At 43.0% G+C, this 24,717-nt stretch overlaps 1 protein-coding gene across 1 annotated transcript; it reads left to right on the top strand.

Moving 5' to 3' along the window:
- Positions 1–10,519: 10,519 nt before the first annotated feature.
- On the top strand, positions 10,520–20,641 carry LOC126416894 (facilitated trehalose transporter Tret1-like). Its single transcript, XM_050084778.1, has 2 exons — positions 10,520–11,028; positions 19,801–20,641. The coding sequence occupies exons 1-2, from the start codon at positions 10,520–10,522 to the stop codon at positions 20,639–20,641; spliced, it is 1,350 nt and encodes a 449-aa protein (XP_049940735.1).
- The last annotated feature ends 4,076 nt before the right edge of the window (positions 20,642–24,717 follow it).

Raw genomic sequence — 24,717 nt, 5'->3', positions numbered from 1 at the left:
ATCCGTAGGTAGCGGTCATCCACTGCAGTACTAGCTCTTGGGCGGCCTGAGCGAGGCATGTCATCGACAGCTCCTGTCTCTCTGTGTCTTCTCCACTGCTTTGGTTCACTCCGAGACGCCTGGAGACTTCCCTTGTTGAGAGCAATTCCAGGCGCAAACTAACAATGCTGACGCGATGGAACCGCGGTATTAAGCCTAGGCATGGTTGAACTACAGACAATACGAACTGTGCACTCCCTTCCTGGTGGAATGACTGGAACTGATCGGCTGTCGGACCCCTCCGTCTAATAGGCTTTGCTCATGCATGGTTGCTTACATCTTTGGGCGAGTTTAGTGACATCTCTGAACAGTCAAAGGTACTGGGTCTGTGATACAATATCCACAGTCAACGACTATCTTCAGGAGTTCTGGGAAGCGGCGTGATGCAAAACTTTTTCTTTTGTGTGTGTGTATATAAAAAGATTATTGCAGTTCTGATTGGTCCTATTCATTTTTAGTTTAGAAATGCTTCGGACACCTGTAATTAGTGGCTCATATTTAGCAGTTCGCTTACGCTCTAAAATAAATGCCCAAGTTATTTAGGCTCAAAAATGCCCCGTTTTAGAATAAGCTGCCTCTGAAATTAACTCAGAATTGACAGGGTCGATAGATGACAGAAAATTGAGTAGTTTTCATATACGTATATGAGGTCTGCAAACGCGTATTTTCTTAGAAATCGAGGAAAGGAACTTTTTTGACTACTGCTTTTGTGCCTATAAGGCAAGTGCTGCTAAGCTAAAGCGCCACTGGCGTAGGAGCGAAGGCATCTGGCTGCGGAACGGAGAACTTGTGTTCGGTTTCCAGTTGCATTCTGCACGTTTTTATTTATTTATGTTTTCTTCCGTTATTGGTACACATAGAAGTGTTAGTAAGATAGGTAAAGCAATACGGAATAATAATATGGTAGGTAAATGAATTTCTCCTACAGCATGATTAGTAAAGAATTAAAAATTTAATTCTGGGCGCTTTACAACGGCTCTCTCACATAGTTTCATGCCCTCAAATTCATTCGAACAGCTAGATGGATGGTACTTGTCATATAAACATTCGAAGAAAGTATATTCACAGCACTATGAACATCTGACGAATGCAGTCTTTGTGCAACTACATTATCCATTTCGAAGATTCAGAGGAAAACAAAGTTGATGTTCATTTAAAAATATTTCTTTTTCGGAAATTAGTTTTAATCCATACCACGCATACGATAACGTTGTCTGAAAAGTTGAAAAGTTGCTGTAAGTTGATCATGAATTATGCTGTGATTTGTTGCTGCATCCGCTCTCTTGTGGAATTTCGATGTGTTCCCGGTATCAGACAGCATGTTTTAAACTTCGAAATAAAGTTTTCAACATGAAGATAAATCACATGGCTAGCACACAGATACGCAGTTTGGCGGTATTACTTCTACCGTGCAAGTCGGCTGACCGTAATCATTTATAAACATGCTACCATACAATAGAGTGTTAGTTTACTTATCCCATAAGGAAATATGAGACAACAATTGTTATCAGCAACGTATGGTTTTAAAATTTTCTTAAGATATTTTTTGTAAATCCAATCCTTCTATTTTCTCTGATTTGGATCAAGTGAAGTAAACATTTTTTAACGAATCAGTTAAATGACTGACGTCTTCTATACCCCGAGGACCAAATTAGTCACTAGTTTCTTATGAGCGCTGGCAAAATTTAGGTAACAACTTTTCAGATGCTGTGATGGAATATTTGCGCCGTCTACGAATGCGTTAATTCAGGTATACTAAAGGCAGCGACACGGGTTACTGTTTCTTCCTTATGCGATAACGTGCGCCGTTGTTCGTCTTCGCAGAAATTTTGCTCGAAATTGTTTTCTTACAAAGAGGCCTGAAATTTAATTTAATTACAAAAGTCGTTTGAGAAATTTATTTGCCTACTTTGTTATTACATGTTACTGATCTTTCAACCACAGAAATTTTACCCGGAATTGTTTTCGTACAACGAGGCCTAAAATTTAATTTCATTACAAAAGTCGTTAGAGAAATTTATTTATCTACTTCGTTATTATCTACAACTGATTTTTCAACCATATCAACCTTTCAATTACTACCACATTCAAAGCAAAATCAAAATATACTGCGAAACCAGCTGCGAGTTCTCTGCTTCCAAGACAAATGTCTTGTTCGCTACGCCAGCGGCTCTTTCATTCAGCAGCGCAAACGTTTTGGTGACATAAGTGGCAGTCGGAAAAGTTTCTTTCCTCTAGTTGTAGGAAAATATGCGTTTGTTGAAACCGTAGATATTGATGAAAAATGCTCTGTTATCAATTATCTAGCGATCCCGTCAATTCTAAGTAGGCTGCGCGTCGTGAACTTTAGGGGCAGTATTCTCAATGAAATTGGTTAGCTGTGACGATGAGTCGTACACTGAGGGTTCCGCACAAACTTTATTATGTATATAGATAGTTCATACTGCCCTGGAATCGAGAATCTCGATCATTTTTACCTGTTATCGACATTGCTACTGGCAGATTAGCAGTCCCAGTGATTCCAAACTTTCGAGAATGTTCTAATTCTAATAATATAAATGAGACATAAAGTCACGTCGGAGACAGGTGATCATCATTGTAATAATCAGTAGATCTCCATTCAGTTGACGGATCGCAATAGTAAAAGCCAAACATCAGGCAAGGAATGACTTTTTTGGCCATATGACGAGTTTCGTTATTTATCCACTGACAGATATTCGGAAGCGATTATGGCACGTGGGTATGGCTTTTCAAGTTGTTTGTGAAACGTCGTATCTACGTGCTGTAATTGCAGCCTAATCTTCGAATGTCTGTTTCAAATACAACTTGAAGTGCCGTGTCTAGGTGCAGTAATCGCTCCTCGCTATCTAATGGACTTTAACCTTTGACTTTACATGTGGCAAGGGCCTTATCGACCATACGCCTGCTCTATGAGCCTCTTCCACTTCTGCAATGCGCTGTTTGTCCAGTTGCTGTTGCTGTTCATCCTAGTTGTGTCCTCCCGAATGTTATCCCGCCATCTGATTCTGGGTCTCCCTCTCCCTCTCGTTCCATCTATTGTTCTGCTGAATGCCGTTCTAGGTAGTCTATTCTCTGTCATTCTTGCTGTATGGTCTGCCTAATACAACACTCTCCTCTTGAGCACTTCGACGATGTTACGGTGTTTGTACAGCCCTCTTAATTCTTCATTTCTTCTTATTCTCCATTCCATGTTTTTTCATCCTATACAGGTCCAAAAATTTTCCTTAGTACTTTTCTTAATATTAATTTTCTTAATATTAACAGTTTTTCTTCATCTTTCTTTCTAAATATTACTGTTTCACATACATATAACAACACAGGTATAATGGTCGATTGATATAAGCGGATTTTGAAGTTAAGGCTAAGTGATCTTTTTCTTAGAATTTTGATTACACTAAAAAGTGTCTTGTTTGCTGTTGATAAGCGGGCATGTATTTCTATATCTCTTCTGTTGTTATTACTAAAAAGACTTTCTAGGTACTTGAAGTGGTCAACAGTCTTGAAATTGAATCCGTCTACTGTCAGAGGTGCATATTTTCTCGTTTTCTTACTTATGGGCAGGTATTCTGTCTTTTCTTCATTAACATGTAATCCCGTTTTCTCAGCAATTTTGTAGTAATTTTGCATTATTCTGATTAATTCTCTTTTGGAACTACTTATTAGCTCTACATCATCTGCATAGGTAAGTCTTCTAATGTTCACATCCTGTAGCTGGATCCCTTGTGGACTGGTTTTAGAAAATTCTCTATCGATCTTCTCTTTTTGACAAGGTTAAATAAAATAGATGAAATGTCATCCGCTTATCTCAGTCCAGTGTACACCGTAAAATCTTCTGTTTTTCCTACCGATGTCTTTATGCGACATAAAGTTTCATCTATACACATTTTAACTAATCTGATTAATTTTGATGGTATTTTAAATTCCTTCATTATATTTAGGAGTGTCTGTCGGTGTATGCTATCATAGGCCTTTTTAAAATCTACGAATAATATGTGGACATCTACATTGAATTCCCACGGCTTCTCAGTTACTTGTCTTAGGGTGAGTAAGTGATCTAATGTGGATCTGTTTCTGCGGAAACCGCATCTAATGAAGGATCAGATCCGAAACGCGTCATGTGAGCAATAAAACCATTCCCTGCCTGTTGTTTGACTTTTACCATCCCGAACCCGTCAGCCTGAATGCTGAACTACTGATTGTTTTAATTTTAAGTTTGACGTCAGATAATTAATGAAAAAAGAAATATTTTTTCGTGTAATATAAAATACAAAGTAACAATTTTCGGACGTTTTCCTTTACTTGTACTGTGAAATCTTGCTTCTTGCTAAATTTCATAATTATAGGCCAACGAAAAGTATTCTATAGGTTTTGATAAGTGAGTTGTTAGTATTAAAATAAGTGACATAAATGGACGCATCTTTTGAGTGTATTGGCTTAGAAGCTTCAAAGTTTAACACCGTCAAGGGATCATAGACCTCACTATGTGGCATAAATGTCAGTTTGCTACGCCTACCCGTTCCTGAAAAAAGGACTTTTAATAGTGGGACAGACAGTCAGAAGGACAAAAAAAGTTATCCTATAAAAAGCGATTCTGTTTGTACAGACTGAAGTATTGAACCCTAAAAACGGATGGTTGTTGTGCCAAAATATCAGAGTATTTCATTTTAATCTGTACACAAGCTACCTTGCAAATACGAGCCGAATCGGTTGGCCATATCAGAGATCCTCTCCTTGTTAGAGACAAACGCACATAGTAAAAATGGATCAGGGAACTGCTAGGATATCTGAAAAACAACAAGAACACTGAGTGAATACTTTCGCTGTATGGGGACTCTATGTTGTGCGTCTCTAACAAACAGGAATCCATGACACACTTTTAAACTGACATGAAACCTGAACACAGTAATAATATTGTTCATCAGTAATATCTTTGATGTTGTATTTGTTTGATGCCTGCTTTGTTGCCTTTAATGGGAAGCTAGTTGATCGTGATATGACAAGTGCGTACGATGTGTTTGAGATCAAAGAAGAAAACTCTTCAGATGGTTCCTAGGTCTGTAGAACATCCAACAGACATTTCAGCGTTTAGTAACGGGGTCAGATGATGATGTATAAGAAATGGCTCCTTGCACATGCCAGGTGGTAAGTTGTGAAGTGTAGATATAGGTATAGTAAACTGGTCGATACAAGTCGAGTATAAAATACCGTTCGGTCGAAACAGTGATATATTCACATCTGATAGCGAGTGCTATTTCAAATAACATACATCTACTTGACATTCCGTTTCAACAAAACAAATCATTACTTGACAGCGGCCAGTTCGAAAAAAGCACCATGATGTTTTGTGTATGTAGGTCTTGTGAAGTCTACCTCTACTTGATTAGAAAACAGTAGACTCGTGTATCACGTGGTTTTGTTGCCGTATATTCATAGCGGTAGTGGGTTAAAAAGAACGTTCTGAAAATAATAGGTCAGGAAGTATTCAACAATTCAGGAGCAATAAATGTAATTTTATAGGAGTGCTAGCAGCTATAGATACTCTCCCCACTCGACGGAGAACATCAGAGCTGGAAATAAAGCTAAAACACTTTCACTGAACTAGGGAAATAATTTGCTAAGTATATCATATCATTTTGTTTCGAGTAATTTTTTTCCGCAAGTTCCAGAGACGCTTGTGCGCGTAGTTCAAACATCGCTGTAGTCATTTTCGTTCTGCTCGGTATTAGAAAATATAAAACACACAACTGCCATGTTAAGACCGTCACTTCTACGATTTTGATTAAGCGTTACTTCGCGATTAGAGCGTAATGAGTCGATTACTTAAAATATGCCTTGAAACACATTTCAAGCAAAAGTTTAATTTATCACTATAAATGTAGCTATGCTAAATGCATGCTAAGGTAATGTGAGTTTCTAGTGAATGAAAGAAATAGATATTGTGATATTAACTATACGTGTCAATCATTTACGTATCTTAACTACTGAATTATTTAAGAAAATGATTATAATCTAAAACAGTGATTAAAATATAAAGTTCAGCTTTTCGTAAGCTTATCTGAATGGCTAGAATTTCAGAGCGGATATTCAGACTATTTTATTTCGTTGTTCAATGAGTCTGCTACACGTGTAAACTTTAAAGAATCAGATTATCTAGTTGAAAGCTTAGAATAAATATAAACGTTATGTATTGCCGACCGCCACCAGTTAAAATGCTCTGAACACTATGGGACTTAACATCTACGGTCATCAGTCCCCTAGAACTTAGAACTACTTAAACCTAACTAACTTAAGGACATCACACAACACCCAGTCATCACGAGGCAGAGAAAATCCCTGACCTCGCTGGGAATGGAACCCGGGAACCCGGGCGTGGGAAGCGAGAACGCTACCGCACGACCACGAGCTGCGGACCCACCAGGTAAGGCGGGCATTGTTATCGTACTGAACATTAGCACTCGAAACCGAGGTACAACTACCGCTAGTCTCGTACTGATCGTATCTTTACAGTAGTGCCCGGTACACTATGGCGTGGGTTTGAGACACCAGAAGAATCTCCACATGACGTAAATCTCCTCGTGACGTACTGTTTGAGTGTCCGCTGTAAGCTGCCTCTGTGGAGAACCAACTGTAAAATAGCAAAGTAAAAGGCTTGTAAAACAGGACTTTAATTAACTATTCTGAAGGGCTGTAGTTACGTGTTATCGATAGAGACAACCACTAATAAATCTAGTAATATTTTTAATCAGCGACAGAAAGGCTTTTCCTGAAGTAATTATAATTACTGCACTAAAACAGTTCTGAAAGCGTGTTTCAGTCTGTTCGCTAGCGTCATATTTTGCACTCTTTCTTTGATTAGGTTTCAGGCAGGGAGCAAGTTCATCACTCCGTTGGTGCGATGCCGGGATGGATTGTCTGTTGCAATAAGCCTACGCACAATAACGGCATCCAATAATTTTCAACACTTCCGTCAGCTGTAATTTCATTATCAATTTATTTGCAACGGATTTCGCGATACACTTCGCCATCATCAGGTCCTAAAAGTAATATAAGATCAACTACAGTATCAATAGTGTGACATCAAAAGCAAAACTGACATAGAATTAAAATATGTAATTCATACTTACCCGTTGTTTAAAAAGATCTATACGTTAGCTTGATAAGTGTATTGTAAGGCTGCCATTGAAATGGTAGCCGCGCGGGGTAGTCGCGCGGTCTGAGGCACCCTGTTACAGTTCGCGCGGCTCCCCCTGTCGGAGGTTCGAGTCCTCCCTCGGGCATGGGTATTCATGTTGTCCTTAGCATAAGTTAGTCAAAGTCAGATTAAGTAGTGCGTAAGCTGTTTGGTCCCATAAGAACTTATCCCAAATTTCCTATTTCCAATAAAATGGTAACGTAATTACAGCTGACGGTAGTGTTGAAAATTTTAATATTCCTATCGGCTGTGGTCCTTTCATCCTACATAACAAGGCTCGACATATCGAAAACGTACTGTGTTTTCATGATAGGAGACAGATATTACGTGCGTATCCAGACTGAGATTTTTCACTCTGCAGCGGAGTATGCTCTGATATGAAACTTCCTGGGAGATTAAAACTGTGTGCCGGACCAGACACGAACTCAGGATCTATGCCTTTGTCGGGCACGTGCTCTACCATCTGAGCTACATAAGCACGACTCAAGACCTGTCCTCACAGCATCAATCCTACCTTCCAAACTTCACAGAAGCTCTTCTGCGAACCTTGCAAACAGTTCTACTCTGCCAGGAAGTTTCATATCAGCGCCCACTCCGCTCCAGAATGAAAATCTCAGTCTGGAAACACCCCCCCCCCCGGCTGAGGCCAAACCATGTCTCCCCAATATCCTTTCTTCCAGGAGAGCTAGTTCTGCAAGGTTCGCAGAAGAGCTTCTGTAAAGTTTTGAAGGTAGGAGACAAGGTACTGGTAGAATTGAAGCTGTGACGATGGGTCGTGAGTCGTGCTTCGGTAGCTCAAATGGTAGAGCACGTGCCCGCGAAATGCATAGGTCCCGAGTTCGAGTCTCGGTCCGGCACACAGTTCTACTCTTCCAGGAAGGTTCATTATGTACGTGTTATAACGGACGTTAGCCACACATGGAACTATTATGAATAAGCACCAGTGTTGTGGCTGTGCCGCACCTGAATAATTTAGTTTGCTCGGTTGCGCGGTGGCACTATACAGCATCCTGCTGTTTGGCATATCCCAAGTTCCACTTGTAGTAAATACTAGTCTGTGGCTACCTGTGGCTTTATAAGTATGAGCAGCCCACAGGGGCTCGCTTTTCATGTATTCTTTTCAAAATTTTTGGTGACTAAAGCGTTTCTGGCCTGATATTTATTTTATACGTGACATGCCACTTTAAATATTTAATTTCTGATGAGGGCACTCATAGAAGCGTTGAAACTCGCTCAACCGAAGGATTATTTAGTTCAACTTTAAATACTAGGCAATCAATTGTAAGTGACATTAATAATCTAACTCACTTTTAAATCTGTACCAATATTTTTGTAACAAATAAATTATTGAGACTACTGCTGTAGAACTAAAGCTGCTTTAAATTCCTAATAGTGTAAACATAAACATTTAACGACTGTTCCACCAGATCCTGATAGACTGTTTTATAGATTATAAATGAGAAGAAACGCCAATGGTGTAATATGCTACAATGTTTATTATTTTACAAACTAGTTTTCGGTTGTTACACCATCGTCAGGTATAAAGATTTAAACTTGTGCCTGTTACATTTTAGTGAGATTAAAGATTTTAAAATAGTGAAACTACAGAGCATCTCAGTTAGTTGCAAAGATAACAATTAATGGTGTTTGATTTAGGAATAAAACTGGAGAGATTACTTCAGCAAAATATTTATGATGGATAAAATGTGTGACATAAAATCTTGACCTACATGAGAAATCACAATTGTTCTGACAGGGTAAATTCGCTGAACAGTAACTGGTAAAAATTTGGTGACAAAATAAAATAAACTTGTCCGTAAAAAGACCGAAATTACCAGAAGAGAGTAAATGATAAATAAAAAAGCTGTAAACAAAATAAAATATTAATAGGGCAAGAGAAGCTACAATAAATGAAATAAAGAAGAAAATGTGACATGTTAGTAGTAGCAGTAATTTACAAAATAGTCTAGATGGACTTATTAGTAGTATCTGGAGTTGGAAATGGCGGGTAAGAGTACTAATTTTCGGAATGTGGACATATGTTTCTCAATTTCCACTATTTCATAGTAGTTTCTTTTTCCTTCTTTTTATATTCCAGTCTTTTCCAAAAATGAAGTGTTGTTTTTAATGTTGTGCAAAAATTGTACGGTAGTATTGTGCACATAAAATAATGTTTTAAAGTTCCTGGATTTAAGTTTTCCGTCGACATGCAGAAAGCTCTTCCTAAATATGGAACCATCCATACTGATCTTAAGCTCTTCTGTCCTCAAAACTCCAAGAATATGATCCACAATGATCCGCTACTGCTAGCGAGGTGTTAACCACAGCACTGCTCAGCCCAGACTCCTTACCTATCACAAAGGACGAGTTGCCACTTGCGCGCCAACCACACCTTTTCCACTCCACCAGGCTACGTCCGTAGCTGCCGGGCTTCCCCACACCTTCTACATGCAACCCTACGTTCCCTAACTATGGGCCAAGTCATATACAGTACCTTATATAACAATCATTCCAGTAGTTATTTAGATCCACAGGCATAATTTAAACAACATCGTTCAAAAGTTCACATAACTGAAATATGTATACATAGTCAGGGAATTTCCATAATAAATACACCACTCTACATAAGAACAATACAAATTGACAGAGAAATATCGATACAGATACAAAATAGGTCGAAAACAGGTGTTACAGCATGTATTTAGTGGGTATTTTGGAAATTTATGGTAAGGACTTATGGGACCAAACTGCTGAGGTCATCGGTCCCTAAGCTTACACATTATTTCATCTAACTTAAACTAATTTACTAAGGACGACACACACATCCATGCCCCAGGGAGGACTCGAACCTCCGACGGGAGGAACCGCGCGGACCGTGACAAGACGCCTCAGATCGCCCGGCTACTGTACCTGATATCAATATTTCATGCAGTAATCCCAGGATGTCAAGAGTTGCAGATAGGGTTACGTAACAGTTCGTATATTCCTAAAGTCTTGTATTTATATTTCTCTTTTGTTGCAGTTTCTAGTTTCTGTTATATACGAAAGCTTTGTGCATGTTGAAGTTAATTTGTTTATGTATATCTAATGGAAGATTCATCAAGTCACATTTTTCGCTAGTGATAAAGTAAAATCTTCCCATAGTGTGGACAATATTTATGATTTATTTATTGAAATAAGCATATTCAGATGGTGTATCATCCTCTTATTTCAGCAAATATCATTTCGCTACACATCGGATTCACTGTGGGATGGACAGCAGTGGCCATGCCTGTGCTAGAGAGCAACAGCACGATCGATGGCACGAATCCACTCGACAAGCCCCTGACGAAGTACGACGCTTCGTGGCTCGCGTCCCTGTCGATGGTGTTATCGATTTTCGGGCCTACGGCGTGCAGCCTGTCGATCCATCGTTGGGGCTTCAAACCGACCGGGTACATCGTGGGTATCTTCTCCGCCCTGTCGGGCGTTATCGTGCTGGTGGCGCGTTCTTTCGCCGTGCTGTTGGCAGGTCGCATCCTGCTTGGTCTGGCCACCGGTGGTGGCGCCGTCGTCTCCACCAATTACGTGGCGGGGGCCGCGCAGGCGCACGTGCGCGGTGCGCTGGGCACCTTCTTCGCGCTCATGTTCAACGGCGGCATCCTGCTGGCGTACCTCGTCGGCGCCGCGTCTTCCTACTTCACAGTCTGCGTCGTCGGTGTTGCCGTCCCGACGGTGTACACCGTCTGCTTCTTCTTCCTTCCGGAGTCGCCACTGCACTTGCTGTCCAAGGGCAGGTTAGTTAGTTACTTTCATGTCGCGTTGATCATTTGAACGATACTGTAACTAACCTATTTCAACGGGTTATTACGTTAAGATTAGGGTCGCCACCGACTCTAACCATACAACTAATCAAAGGTTTGGCCGAGTCGGAAAATAAATTAATTGGATCACAGACCAAAAACTCATAAAAATGAATACATTGTGATATCGCTCATAGGGGATGCGATGTAATTAATCTTACTGCCCGGGCACTGTTCACGAGAATCAAACATTTAAAATAAAATAGAAAATGCATGAACACTGCGCATAAGATCAGCTCCCAGCAACACACCTGAAAATAAGACTTAATCTAAAACATTTGTTTCAAAACAGAAGGGGAAACTGTTGTGGCGTAACAAGCTAGCTACGCCACACTGAGAAGGGAGCCGAAAGGCACGCGTACACACACGCCGACTGGCGTCAAGTCTGGAACAGGGTAAGTATTGAATTCTAATAAGAAAAGTATGCAGCTCCTCGAATACTTATCTTTTATTTATCCTTGTTGTTTACAGCATTCTGAATGAGACATTTCATACGATAGCTATCAAACTATGTAAGGCTAATGGCGCCTTGCTAGGTCGTAGCCATGGACTTAGCTGAAGGCTATTCTAACTGTCTCTCGGCAAATGAGAGAAAGGCTTCGTGAGTGTAGTCGCTAGCAGTGTCGTCGTACAACTGGGGCGAGTGCTCGTCCGTATCTCGCGACCTGCCTTGTGGTGGCGCTCGGTCTGCGATCACACAGTGGCGACACGCGGGTCCGACATGTACTAAATGGACCGCGGCCGATTTAAGCTACCACCTAGCAAGTGTGGTGTCTGGCGGTGACACCACAGAAACTAATCACTGGACCTATGCGTAAGGAAAGGCGTGGGATGTGCTAACGGGAAAGCTACGAGGTGTGTTGCTTGGGTGCATAAACGTAACCTCGGAATACAAGAGAAAACTGTGGATAAAATCATTTCTTTCTAAGATATGGATGTAAGGCGTGTACACAATTCCTGATAACATTAATTCCTAAAACATTAAAGAAAAGCATCGATACATTCACCGTTATAATCTACACGTAAAATCATTGGTGTGAATCATTCATACAACTGCTGTTGCCTGATAGCTGATTGCAATAACTCGTGAAATGGTACACGTTTCGCAGTACACCCGCGTGCCCACGTGGTTTGTGGAGACGCAGTTTCTAGGTATCGTGGTCAAGTTGCAATAATATCACATCACACAATCATGAACGGTTAACATTCTTTAAAACAAACATGAGATGGGACAGTTAGTGATAACGGTAGCCGAACAAACTCTAATGTTCAACCACATGGTTGGCTCCCCACGGACGAAAGATACATAAAGCAAGGAAAATTTACGTGAAGGAAAAGCTATTAAAATTTAGAAAAATGAAAGCTTATACAGGCACAGCTGAAGGCAAACAGACATTCATACAGAAACGAGTGCTCACTTCTTATTGACACCTTTCCGTGGCGCTCTTCCGGCGGATCCAAGTCTGCTACAGAAATTTACTAAAAGAAAAATCTGCCAAACTTTTGCATTCCTTGCTGCGACAAGGAAAGCAATCTTTCAGGCTTGAAAAGCGATACCAAAAGCTAACAGATCTCCTCTCGCCAAGTAACAACGCGCCACGCGGTCAGTCTAGCTCCCCCTTCTTCGACTGGAGCACAGCTGTGGACGCTTCTGGTACCGGCGGCAGACTGCCTCCCTTTTTCTTCTCCAGCCTCTTCGACGCTCCGCGTGGCCCGGAAAACCCAAAAATGCCATTTCCACCTCCAACCTAACGCAGGTGGATTTCTCGCAAGTAGCGCAAACCTCTTTGCCTACTTGACCACTACGATAGTTGGCTATTCTGTACAACTGCTGCTGAATCTGTATCGCAGACTTTCTGCAGCAGACTACGCCACCGTCTAGCAACGTGACACACAACCACATTCATTCAATCACACCACTATGAGAGTTATGAGAAAAGAGAAACAAGGAAATGAAAGAGCAATGCTAGTGAAAATGGGCTACCGGACTAATGAAATGTGGCTACAGGACCCTTTCAATACTTTCGTCGAAATGGTGTGGAACAGGTACGTTTACTGAATATGCTCGAGGGCCGTACCGAAAGTAAGCTTTGTCATTGTTTCTTACACGGAAACTTTATTGCCAAAACAAATACACCACGACATCACACACTATATACCTTGCAGTATTTTCCACCACAGTTGTCACTGACACTGAGATATTTGTCGTAGTGTGCAAGCAGTTTGAAGCAACCACTCTGGCACCCTCCAATCTAAGGAGTTGTCACACAGTCTGCTCCACCTCGTCATAGGTTTGGAAGGACGCACAGTTTGAGGTTCATCCTCCATACTCTGTCTTCCTTCTCTGAACATACAACACCAGCGACCAACCGTTTGACGAGACATGACATCGTCAACAAACATGGGCTGTGGGTATTCATGGATGATGGACACACTAGTCCCATGTGCCCATTCATCTGGATAAATGCACGCACTTCCATTGGCGACGACGTTGACAGCACACGTCAGTCTCCCATCGTGATGTGTGCTCGAATAACCTCAGGCACATCGGTCTGCTGCTACTCCCTCCTTCGGCGCTCTGCGCATGCGTCATTCCTCCTCCACTGACGTCTCTTCCATTGTTGAGCCAGCAACGGGTGGGGATTCATATAGTATTTGTTTTGTCACAGGGTGTATCATCTTCTCTTTCAAAAACAGTGACGGAACATGCTTTCTGAAAGTCCCTCGCGCAAGTCGTTAGTGTTAACACTAATAAAGGTGTTATACTTTAGTCCCACCCACGCAAAAACACTTAAAAACTAGGTCCTATTTTTTAAAAGCTGCCAGTTTTTCAATAAAAATTCGCCCATGGAACGGAAGGATTTGTCCAGGAGAAATCATTTTAGTTTGGATTTAATTTTTGTTTTGTCTGTTAGACATTTTATATTTCTGGGTAAACGCTCAAAAATTTGTGTTGCCCCATATTGAACTCCGTTCTGAGCCACTGACAAATGCAGTACTGGGAAATAGCGGTCTTTTTTCTCTTGTAGTGTTTTAGATATGGACATCACTTGTTCTTCTGAAATTTTGATCGATTATTAGTGACAAATTTCGTTAGTGAATATATGTACTGTGACGGTGCATCTGAAATCCCTAACTCGTTAGAGAGGTACCTGCATGACGACTACGGGTGAACACCACACATTATTCTTACTGGTCGGTTTTGTGCGATCAGTACTGTCTTTCTAAGCAATGAGTTACCCCAAACAGTCATTCCATAAGACATTACTGAGTGGAAATATGCAAAGTATGTCAGGAGACTAGTTCCTTTTTAAGACTTGCAATTCCACGAAGAGCAAAAGTAACTGAACTTAATAGTTTGTGGAGCTCCATAGTTAGCTCCTTCCAGTTCAAGTTTTAGTCAGCATGTACACCCAAAAAGTTGGAGCATTCTACCCTGTATACTTCCTCCATTTGCTGTTGATATGACCATTTGTTGTGTAGAACTGAATATAGTGTGTTTCCTTAAAAATTTAGGGGGGTGTCCATTTTCAGAGAACCACTTAATAATTCTTTGAGAAACATCATTCACAGTCACTTCTGTTTCTTTTTCTCTAATGTGATTTATTATAATGCTACTATCATTTGCCGAATGTGTCCATTCGAGTTGACAGATGTTAAGTTGTGCGAGATTCACACACACAGGATGAACCAGAACTCCATCTACAAACTTCCAAAGGTCGTTCAGGTATACCTTCTGAGTATATTGGTATCAGGACCCACGGCCTCCAAATGCTCGTTACATAGTTACTGCATGCGTTTGGTGTCTTAGAAAATTGGCTTTGTTTCTATACTTCACCGAAAATTGCTCACAACAGTGACAATGGGTATGGTATGCTCTTTGTGTCTTTTTTGGAAACAAAATTTTTCCATTCACATAGAGCACTTGCTGTCTACAACAGTAGTGCCCAAGTTACACTTCGCCCTCAAGTTCACATTCATTACTGCTCGGTTCTGTCTCGGATTGGTTTTCCCAGCAGTGTTAGTTGTACATTATCATTTATTCACGACCGTGTAGGTAGATTTGTGATGAAAAGTGGGTCAGTAATGAATGGAATCACTGCATGGAAGGGAAGAACGTAATAGCAATGCTACACCGAGTTCTATCGCAGTGCCGCACTTTTCAGTAGGCACTTTTAGATCTGCAGGTTATTTCAGTACTGTATGTTTTGTGTCGTACGTTTTGATGATTACACATCACACGCTTTTTTACATTAGGAAGACATTTTCACAGAGAAAAGTAATTGCAGTAACAAAACGAATCAGTTATGATCACATTATTACTCTGAACCAAGAAACGGTGGGTTCCCTACACGAAAATACAAAGTATCACTGAAAAACCTCTGAAAGTTTGTCACTGGAGCTATGGTTCACCCTAGGCAGGGTGTCCCAGGAGAAAAGCTCAATATCAGGATCACTCGAAGCAAAAAAGTCTAGTAAACATACAGCATAAAACGCGTACCTTAGGGCTATGAGAATTTCATCATCTTCGATGCTATGAGGAAAATCTCTTCTTCTTCAAACTCTCTGCTTTTGAAAGGTGATAGTATCGACCAAAACAAGAAAAAATGTCCACAGAACGTGGCTTGTAACATACCTCTTCTTTTAAACAAGTGCTTATAGTTCTTATAGTATGCATTTTGGAGCCTACGTTTCTTTCTTTTTTTTTGAGTCATCAGCCTTCTGACTGGTTTACGTTCGTTACGCCACGAATTCCTCTCCTGCACTAACCTCTTCATCTCAGAGTAGAACTTGCACCTTACGGCTTCAATTATTTGTTTTATGTATTCCAATCTCTGTATTCGTCTACTGCTCCCTATAGTACCACAAATGTTATTCCCTGATTTATTAACACATGTAATATCATCCTGTACTTTCTTCTTGTCAGCGTTTCCCAACTGTTCCTGTCTTCTCTGATTCTGTGGAGAAATTCATTATCTTATCAGATCGCCTAATTTTCAACATTCTTCTGTAGCATTACATTACAACTGCTTCGATTCCCTTTGGTTCCGGTTTTACCACTGTCGTTTTTTCATTGTCAGTGATTCACTACTATACAATGCTGTTCTCCAAAGGTACATTCTCGGAAGTTTCTTCCTCAAATTAAGGTCTATGTTTGATACCAGCAGAGTTCTTCGTCTGTGCTAGTCTGCTTCTTATGGCCTTCTTGTGCTCCGTCTGTCACTGGTTATTTTGCTCCCAAGGAAGGAGAATTCCTTAACTTGGTCCACTTCGCAACCACCAATACCGATGACAAGTTTCTTGTTGTTCTCACTTATTCCCTTTTAAACTGCATCTCATTAGCCCGGTGTGTTTCCTGTTTACTTTCAATCCACATTCTGTGCTGATTAGATTGTTGATTCTTTCCAACAGATCCTGTGCTTCTTCTTGTCACTTTCAGTGAGGATAGCAATTCTGTCAGCGAATCTTATCATTCCTGTTCTTTCATCCTGAATTTTAATCCCAGTTTTGACCTTTCCTTTTATTCCTTCGCTGTATAGATTGAGCGATAGAGGCGAAAGAGTGCATCCTTGTGTTATACCCTTTGTAATCCAAGCACTTCCTTTTTCATATTCTTCTCTTATAGTTCTCTCTTGATAGTCCCATATATTGTATACACTATGTGATCAAAAGTATCCGGACGTCTGGCTGATATTGACTTACAAGTTCGTCACGCCCTCCATCGGTAATGCTGGAATTCAGTATGGTGGTGGCCCACCCTTAGCCTTGATGACAACTTCCACTCTCTCAGGCATACGTTCAATCAGGTACTGGAAGGTTTCTTGGGGAATTGTAGTCCATTCTTCACGGAGTGCTGCACTGACGAGAGATATCGATGTCGGTCTGTGAAGGCTGCCACAAGTCTGCTTTCCAAAACATTCTGTGCAGGCCAGTCCATTACAGAGATGTTACCGTCGTGTAACCACTCCGCCACAGACCGTGCATTATGAACAGGTGCTCGATCGTGTTGAAAGATGCAGTCCCCATCCCTGAGTTGCTCTTCAACAGTGGGAAGGAAGAAGGTGCTTAAAACATCAATGTACGCATCCGAATTCTACTTTTGGTAATACACACGCTGGCAGAGTGACGTTCACCGGCCATTCGCCATGTCCACACCCTGACATCGGATCGCCACGTTGTGTACTTTGATTCGTCGCTCCACACAACGTTTTTCCACTGTTCAGTCGTGCAATGTTTCGCTCCTTACACCAAGCGAGGCGTCGTTTGGCATTTATCGGCGTGACGTGTGGCTTATGAGCAGCCGCTCGACCATGAAATCCAAGTTTTTCACCTCCCGCCTAACTATCATAGTAGTTGATGTTTGGAATTCCTGTGTGATGGTCTAGATAGACGTCTGCCTATTACACATTACGACCCTCTGCAACTTTCGACGGTCTCTGTCAGTCAACAGACAAGGTCTGCGTGTACGCTTTTGTGCTGTACGTGTCCCTTCACGTTTCCACTTCACTATCACATCGGACTTAGTGGACCAAGGGATGTTTAAGAGTGTGGAAATCTCGCTTACAGACGTATGACACAAGTGACACCCAATCACCTGACCACATTCGAAGTCCGTGAGTTCCGCAGACGCCCCATTCTGCTCTCTCACGATGTCAAATGACTTCTGAGGTCGCTTATATGGAGTACCTGGCAGTAGGTGGCAGCGCAATGCACCTAATATGAAAAACGTATGTTTTGGGGGGTGTCCGGATACTTTTGATCACATAGTGTATTACCCGTCTTTCCCTGTAACTTACTCCCATTCATCTGAGATTTTCGAACATCTTGCACCAGTTTAGATTGCACATTTTACACATTACATGCTTTTCCTAGTTCGGCCAATCCTATGAGCGTGTATTGAAATTTATTCAGTCTTGCTTCCACTATCAAGCGCAGCGCGAGAATTGATTATTTGGTGCCTGTACCTTTTATAAATCCAACTTAATCGTCATATAACAAATCCATTATATCCTTTTCCATTCTACTGCGTATTACACTACTGGCCATTGCAATTTGTACACCACGAAGATGACGTGCTACAGACGCGAAATTTAACCGGCAGGAAGAAGATGCTGTGATATGCAAATGATTAGCGTTTCAGAGCATTCACACAAGGTTGGCGGTGGTGGCGACACCTACTACGTGCTGACATGAGGAAAGTTTCCAACCGATTTCTCATACACAAACAGCAGTTGACCGGCGTTGCCTGGTGAAACGTTGTTGTGATGCCTCGTGTAAGGAGGAGAAATGCGTACCATCACGTTTCCGATTTTGATAAAGGTCGGATAGTAGTCTATCGCGATTGCGGTTTATCGTATCGCGACATTGCTGCTCGCGTTGGTCTAGATCCAATGACTGTTAGCAAAATATGGAATCGGTGGGTTCAGGAGGCTAATACGGAACGCCGGGCTCCATCCCAACGGCCTCGTATCACTAGCGGTCGAGATTACAGGTATCTTACCCGCCTGGCTCTAACGGATCGTGCAGCCACGTCTCGATCCCTGAGTCAACAGATGGGGACGTTTGCAAGACAACAACCATCTGCTCGAACAGTTCGACGACGTTTGCAGCAGCACGTACTATCAGCTCGGAGACCATGACTGGAGTTACCCTTGGCGCTGCATCACAGACAGGAGCGCCTGCGATGGTGTACTCAACGACGAACCTGGGTGCACGAATGGCAAAAGGTCAGTTTTTCGGATGAATCCAGTTTCTGTTTACAGCATCATGATGGTCACATCCGTGTTTGGCGACATCGCGGTGAACGCACATTGGAAGCGTGTATTCGTCATCGCCATACTCGCGTTTAACCCGGCGTGATGATATGGGATGCCATTGGTTACACGTCTCGGTCACCTTGCATTGATGGCACTTTGAACAGTGGCCGTTACATTTCAGAAGTGTTACGACCCGTGGCTCTACCCTTCATTCGATCCCTGCGAAACCCTACATTTCAGCAGGATAATGAACGACCGCATTTTGCAGGTCCTGTTCGGGCCTTTCTGGATACAGAAAATGTTCGACTGCTGCGCTGGCCAGCACATTCTCCAGATCTCTCACCAATTGAAAACGTCTGGTCAATGGTGGCTGAGCAACTGGCTTGTTACAATACGCCAGTTACTACTCTTGATCAATTGTGGTAATGTGATGAAGCTGCATGGGCAGCTGTATCTGTAGACGCCATCGAAGTTCTGTTTGACTCAATGCCCAGGCGTATCCAGGCCGTTATTACGGCCAAAGGTGGTTGTTCTGGGTACTGATTTCTCAGGATCTATGCACCCAATTTGCGTGAAAATGTAATCACATGTTAGTTCTAGTATAATACGAGTATATTTGTCTAATGAATACCCGTTTATCATCTGCATTTCTTCTTCGTGTAGCAATTTTAATGGGCAGTAGTGTATTTTTGTCAGAAGCTTGTATGCATCAGCATTGCTCTTAGTGTGATATGCTTCGTACTTCTCTGTCCTCGCTATCCTCAGAATTCTGTGGATGGCTTAGCCTTATGGTACGTCGGCAGTGTCATAAATTACACACACCAACTTGAATAACATTTTGGTTGCCACATCCCTCAATGATTTTAGAAATTACGACGTTGCATCGGAATTTCTAGCGAATAGAAGTGGACCCAAAACTGAACCTTGCGGAAATCTCGTGATTTCTCAGGGAAGAGGAAGCAGCCAGGTCTCTGCGCTGGTTCCGCGCCACCGGCCACGACGTCGCCGGGGAGCTGAAAGAGATGCGGCTGACCATCGAGGCCGGGCAAGGCGGCGACCGGAAGCGGATGACGGTGGCGCAGTTCTTCAAGGAGCGCGCGTCGCGGTACGCGTTCGCCGCCATCGTGGTGCTGATCCTGAACCAGCAGCTGAGCGGCAGCCTGGTCGCGCTCAACTACGTGGTCGAGATACTGGCCGCCGCGGGCGACAGCGTGTCGGCCGGGTGGTCGGCGGTAGCGGTGGCGGCGCTGCAGTTCGCGGCCACCTTCCTGTCTTCGGCGCTGGTGGACCGCGCCGGGCGCCGCCCCCTGCTGCTCGGCTCCAACGCGGGCATCGCCGCCTGCCACGCCGCCCTCGGCGGCTACTTCTACGCGCAGGCCGCGGGCCTCGACGTGGCCGCCGCGTGGTGGCTGCCCGTGTGCGCCACCTCGCTCTTCCTCGTGCTCAACGCCGTCGGCGTCGGCGCGCTGCTCATGGTCGTCGTCAACGAGTTCTTCTCGCCGGAGGCCATGCCCATAGCCATGTCGATCAGCATCGGCGTTCAGACCGTTACCGCCGCGGCCGTCATCAAGATGTACGTCGTCCTGCTCGGCTGGCTGCAGATGTACGGCTGCTACTGGTTCTTCGCCGCGTGTTGCATCCTCAGCAACGTTTACATCTTCTTCTTCCTACCAGAGTCCAAAAATAGGCCCATTAATGATATTCTCGCTGAACTGAGGGGCGAGTCGAAGAAACAAAAGAAGCTTAACACTCATTACGACCCAGTTGATATAACAGAGAGCCAAAAATAAATTCGAGAAAACATTCTTCCTCACAGTACGAAACGAAGCATGTAATATTCAGCCTAGCTTACACGACGACATTGGGGACCCTCACCTACCTTGGACTTAGCATTAACCGTCACCTCACCTGGATCCCTCATCTCCGCTCCATCCAATCCAAAGCCCACAACCGCTTCCGACTCCTCAAACTCCTCTCTGGCCGGACATGGGGGTTGCACCCCTCTACCGTCCTCCATACCTACAAATCCTTCATCCGTCCCATCCTCTGTTATGCCAGTCCCGCTTGGATATCTGCCCCCCCCCCTCAAATTATATGTCCCTCCAGATCCTTGAGCGTCATGCACTCTGCCTCACCTTCCATATACGCCTCCCATCCCCCAAGCGCATCCTCTATGACCTCATTCCTTTCCCCCGTCTGCTCCTATTCCTCCAACATATCCACATACTCTACACCTCCCGCCGCCTTGATCCCTCTCACCCCCTGGTTGCTCCTCACCTCTCCTATCCCCGCCCTGTGCCACGTCTTCACTGTGGTGTCCCCACTGCTCTCCATCTCCTTTCCCAAAGTGGCTTCCATCAACTCCCCCTCCCAGATGATGCCCTCTCTCCCTCCATTTATCCCTCCTATCAACTCTGATCCTCACCCCCCCTCCTTTCCTCCATCGTTTTCCTGGACTCCCTCTCCCCCCTTCCATCCTCTTTTTTCCCCACCTACCCTCTCTCTGCCCCCCTTCTCTCCCCTGAGTCCTTTTGCATTTCCCTCCTCTGCCTTTTCCCATTCCCTCTCACGTCTGCCCTGCCCCTCCCCCCCCCCCCCTTATGAGTCCTCTCCCTCCTTTGGTTCCCCCCCTTTCGTTTTTCCTCTCCTCCCTCCTTGTTTTCCCCCTCATCTGTCCAGGTCCTCCCCCCCCCCCCCAATCTGCCCTTGGCTATGGTGTGTCATCTTTGTGCCGACATTTTAGTGCAGTGTTTACAGTGAGTGTTCAGTGTTGTGTGTCCTTTCCGAAGTGTTGCGAACGGACATCATCCTATCGCTGGGTGTGATTTTTATATCTCTTGCGAACAGAAACCAGACTGTCACCATGTTTTTTTTAATTGTCTGTCTACTATGTTACCTGTCTGCTTCCTGTGTATTTTATTAGCATTCCCAACCCTTTGCTTTATGTTTTAACTTTCCACAATTTTCCGCCGTTTTACAATTTAAGTCACCGTTTTATCGCCTGCTTATCTTCTTCTTACGTTTTAAAAAGTCTGTAGGCTGCAGAGCAGCGTACTAAGCTGCTGGCAGCCCGCCTCCTTCGGGGGGAATCGAAATTCAATAAAGAAAAAAAAAAGTCTACATTGGGTTGCGTCACTCATTGCGTGGAATGAGTTGCACGCAGGTGGTTTCACATATGACTGTAAACACGGCGACGCCAGTATACACTTCAGTTTTGTCGTTTTGTGGGTCCCTGAGTCGTGTCCGAAATGAAAGTTTTGGCAGTTGCACGTCGCACGAGTTGTGATTGAGTTAAAGCTTCAAATGTTTTTTATTTCAGTCTTTGATCACAATATTAATTCTTTAGACGATGACCTGCTTCAGTCCGTAATGACCATCCTCAGATCTTCTTTTACACCATGTCCTAAAGTGGCAAGGCTATAATAGCATCGTCAAAACATATAAATATAATCAGCATAATCAGCGTCATATAGATCTAAAACAAGGTGTAGAATAGATCTATATGACGATGCTATGCTGATTATATGTTTTGACGATGCTATTACGGCCTTATCACCTTAGAAAATGCTTTAAAAAAGATCTGAGGATGGTCATTACGGACTGAAACAGGTCTTCGTCTAAAGAATTCATATTGTGATAAAAGTATGAAATAAAAAATATTTGACAGTATTGGATCACTGTTTGTATACGCGACCATGTCGCAGTTGGTGAGTTAAAGCTTATTGCGTGGAATCGCTGCATAAGAAAAAAATAAAAAACGTGTTTCGATTCGTGTCTGGACGAAGAAAAGACGTCAGCTCGGTTGCTCAGCATTTTTGCTGAAATAATTTATAATAGAAGATCAAAGAAGTTCTTTTCATTATCTAAGAATGTCACGAGAACTGTTCACGTTTCTTCTAAATAGAGTTAATTATGCGATAAGGAATAAAGGTACATGAAGCACTGTCAACAGAACTGAAATTACGTATCATATTGCGTGCATTACAATCGAGAACGCTCGGCATGCTATAGGATACGGTTTTAGTTGGTAATGACGCTGTTTTATTAACACCAATGTCCGCCCACGGTAGCTGAGTGGTCAGCGCGACAGACTGTCAATCCTAAGGACCCGGGTTCGATTCCCGGCTGGGTCGGAGATTTTCTCCGCTCAGGGACTGGGTGTTGTGTTGTCCTAATCATCATCATTTCATCCCCATCGACGCGCAAGTCGCCGAAGTGGCGTCAAATCGACTTGCACCAGGCGAGCGGTCTACCCGACGGGAGGCCCTCGTCACACATTTCATTAACACCAATAATTAGTAACATTGACATTAGCAACAATAATTACTCGAAGCAGGCCGCTTAAAGAAGAGAATGGTTTACAAACTACTCTCTTGAAGGTAGATCTTTACAGTGGCAATATTTCAAAATTCTAACATATGCGAATGGGGAGCACTGCAATATTGAATAAAGAGTGCAGCTTATTGAATTTGTATAGCTTTCACTCCTGTCAACAATATTCATTAACGCAGAGTTGGCCAACCAGAACGATGTGATTTTAGTCTCGTAGACGAGAGCATTCATGTACATCTACATCCACACTCCGCAAGGCAACCAACGGTGTGTGGCGGAGGGCACTTTACGGGCCACTGTCATAACCTACCTTTCCTGTTCCAGTCGCGCATGGTTCGCGGGAAGAACGACTGCCGGAAAGCCTCCGTGCGCGCTCGAATCCCTCTAATTTTACATTCGAGATCTCCTCGGGAGGTATAAGTAGGAGGAAGCAATATATTCGATACCTCATCCAGAAACGCACCCTCTCGAAACCTGGACAGCAAGCTACACCACGATGCAGAGCGCCTCTCTTGAAGAGTCTGCCACTTGAGTTTGCTAAACATCTCCGTAACGGTACCACGCTTACCAAATAACCGTGTGACGAAACGCACCGCTCTTCTTTGGATCTTCTCTATTTCCACTGTCAACCCGACCTGTTACGGATCCCACACTGATGAGCAGGGTCGAACTAGTGTTCAGTAAGCCACCTCCATTGTTGATGGACTGCATTTTCTAAGGACTCTTCCAATGAATCTTAACCTGGCACCCGCCTTACCAACAATTAATTTTGCATGATCATTCCACTTCAAATCGTTCCGTACGCATACTCCCAGATATGTTACAGAAGTAACTGCTATCCCTGTTTGTTCCGCTATGATATAATCATACAATAAAGGATGCTTCTTTCTATGTATTCGCAGTACATTACATTTGTCTATGTTAAGGGTCAGTTGCCACTCCCTACACCAAATGCCTATCCGCTGCAGATCTTCCTGCATTTCGCTGCAATTTCCTAATGCTGCAACTTCTCTGTATACTACAGCATCATCCGCGAAAAGCCGCATGGAATTTCCGACACTATCTACTAGGTCATTTATATATGTGTCCCGTTTGCTAAAAACTCTTCAATCCAGCCACGCAGCTGGTCTGATATTCCGTAGGCTCTTACTTTGTTTATCAGGCGACAGTGCGGGAGTGTATCGAACGCCTTCCGGAAGTCAAGGAAAATGGCATCGACCTTGGAGCCACAGCTAGAATTACACTTGCTTGTATGTCTCTTAATTGTGTTGTGTATGTGGTTTTAACTCAATAAATTTTGCCCTGCAGCTCAGATATTGTCAAACCATCTATGTTATGGTCGCACATGACGCTCTCAGCGGCAGCAATATATTGCGTATTTTTGTAATCAGCATCACTGAAATCCTACAAACACCTATGCAAAGCATAGATATCCGAAAAGCGAACATTATTATCCGTTCCCAACGTCATATTTCAATTTGTCTACAGTCGACGAACACACATAACCTCAAAACTCATGCAACTAGTGTCGCCA

The sequence above is a fragment of the Schistocerca serialis genome, chromosome 8, assembly GCF_023864345.2.
Source record: "Schistocerca serialis cubense isolate TAMUIC-IGC-003099 chromosome 8, iqSchSeri2.2, whole genome shotgun sequence".
Classification (NCBI taxonomy): Eukaryota; Metazoa; Arthropoda; class Insecta; order Orthoptera; family Acrididae; genus Schistocerca; species Schistocerca serialis.
Note: the sequence above shows the minus strand (reverse complement) of the source record. Positions and strands in the feature narration are given on the sequence as shown.

What these genes read in the sequence shown, in the direction of transcription:
- LOC126416894 (XM_050084778.1), top strand. Translation starts at nt 10,520, where the DNA reads ATGCCTGTGCTAGAGAGCAACAGCACGATCGATGGCACGAATCCACTC. An exon ending in CACTTGCTGTCCAAGGGCAG is followed by an intron (nt 11,029 to 19,800) that starts GTTAGTTAGTTA and finishes GTGATTTCTCAG; the next exon opens with GGAAGAGGAAGCAGCCAGGT.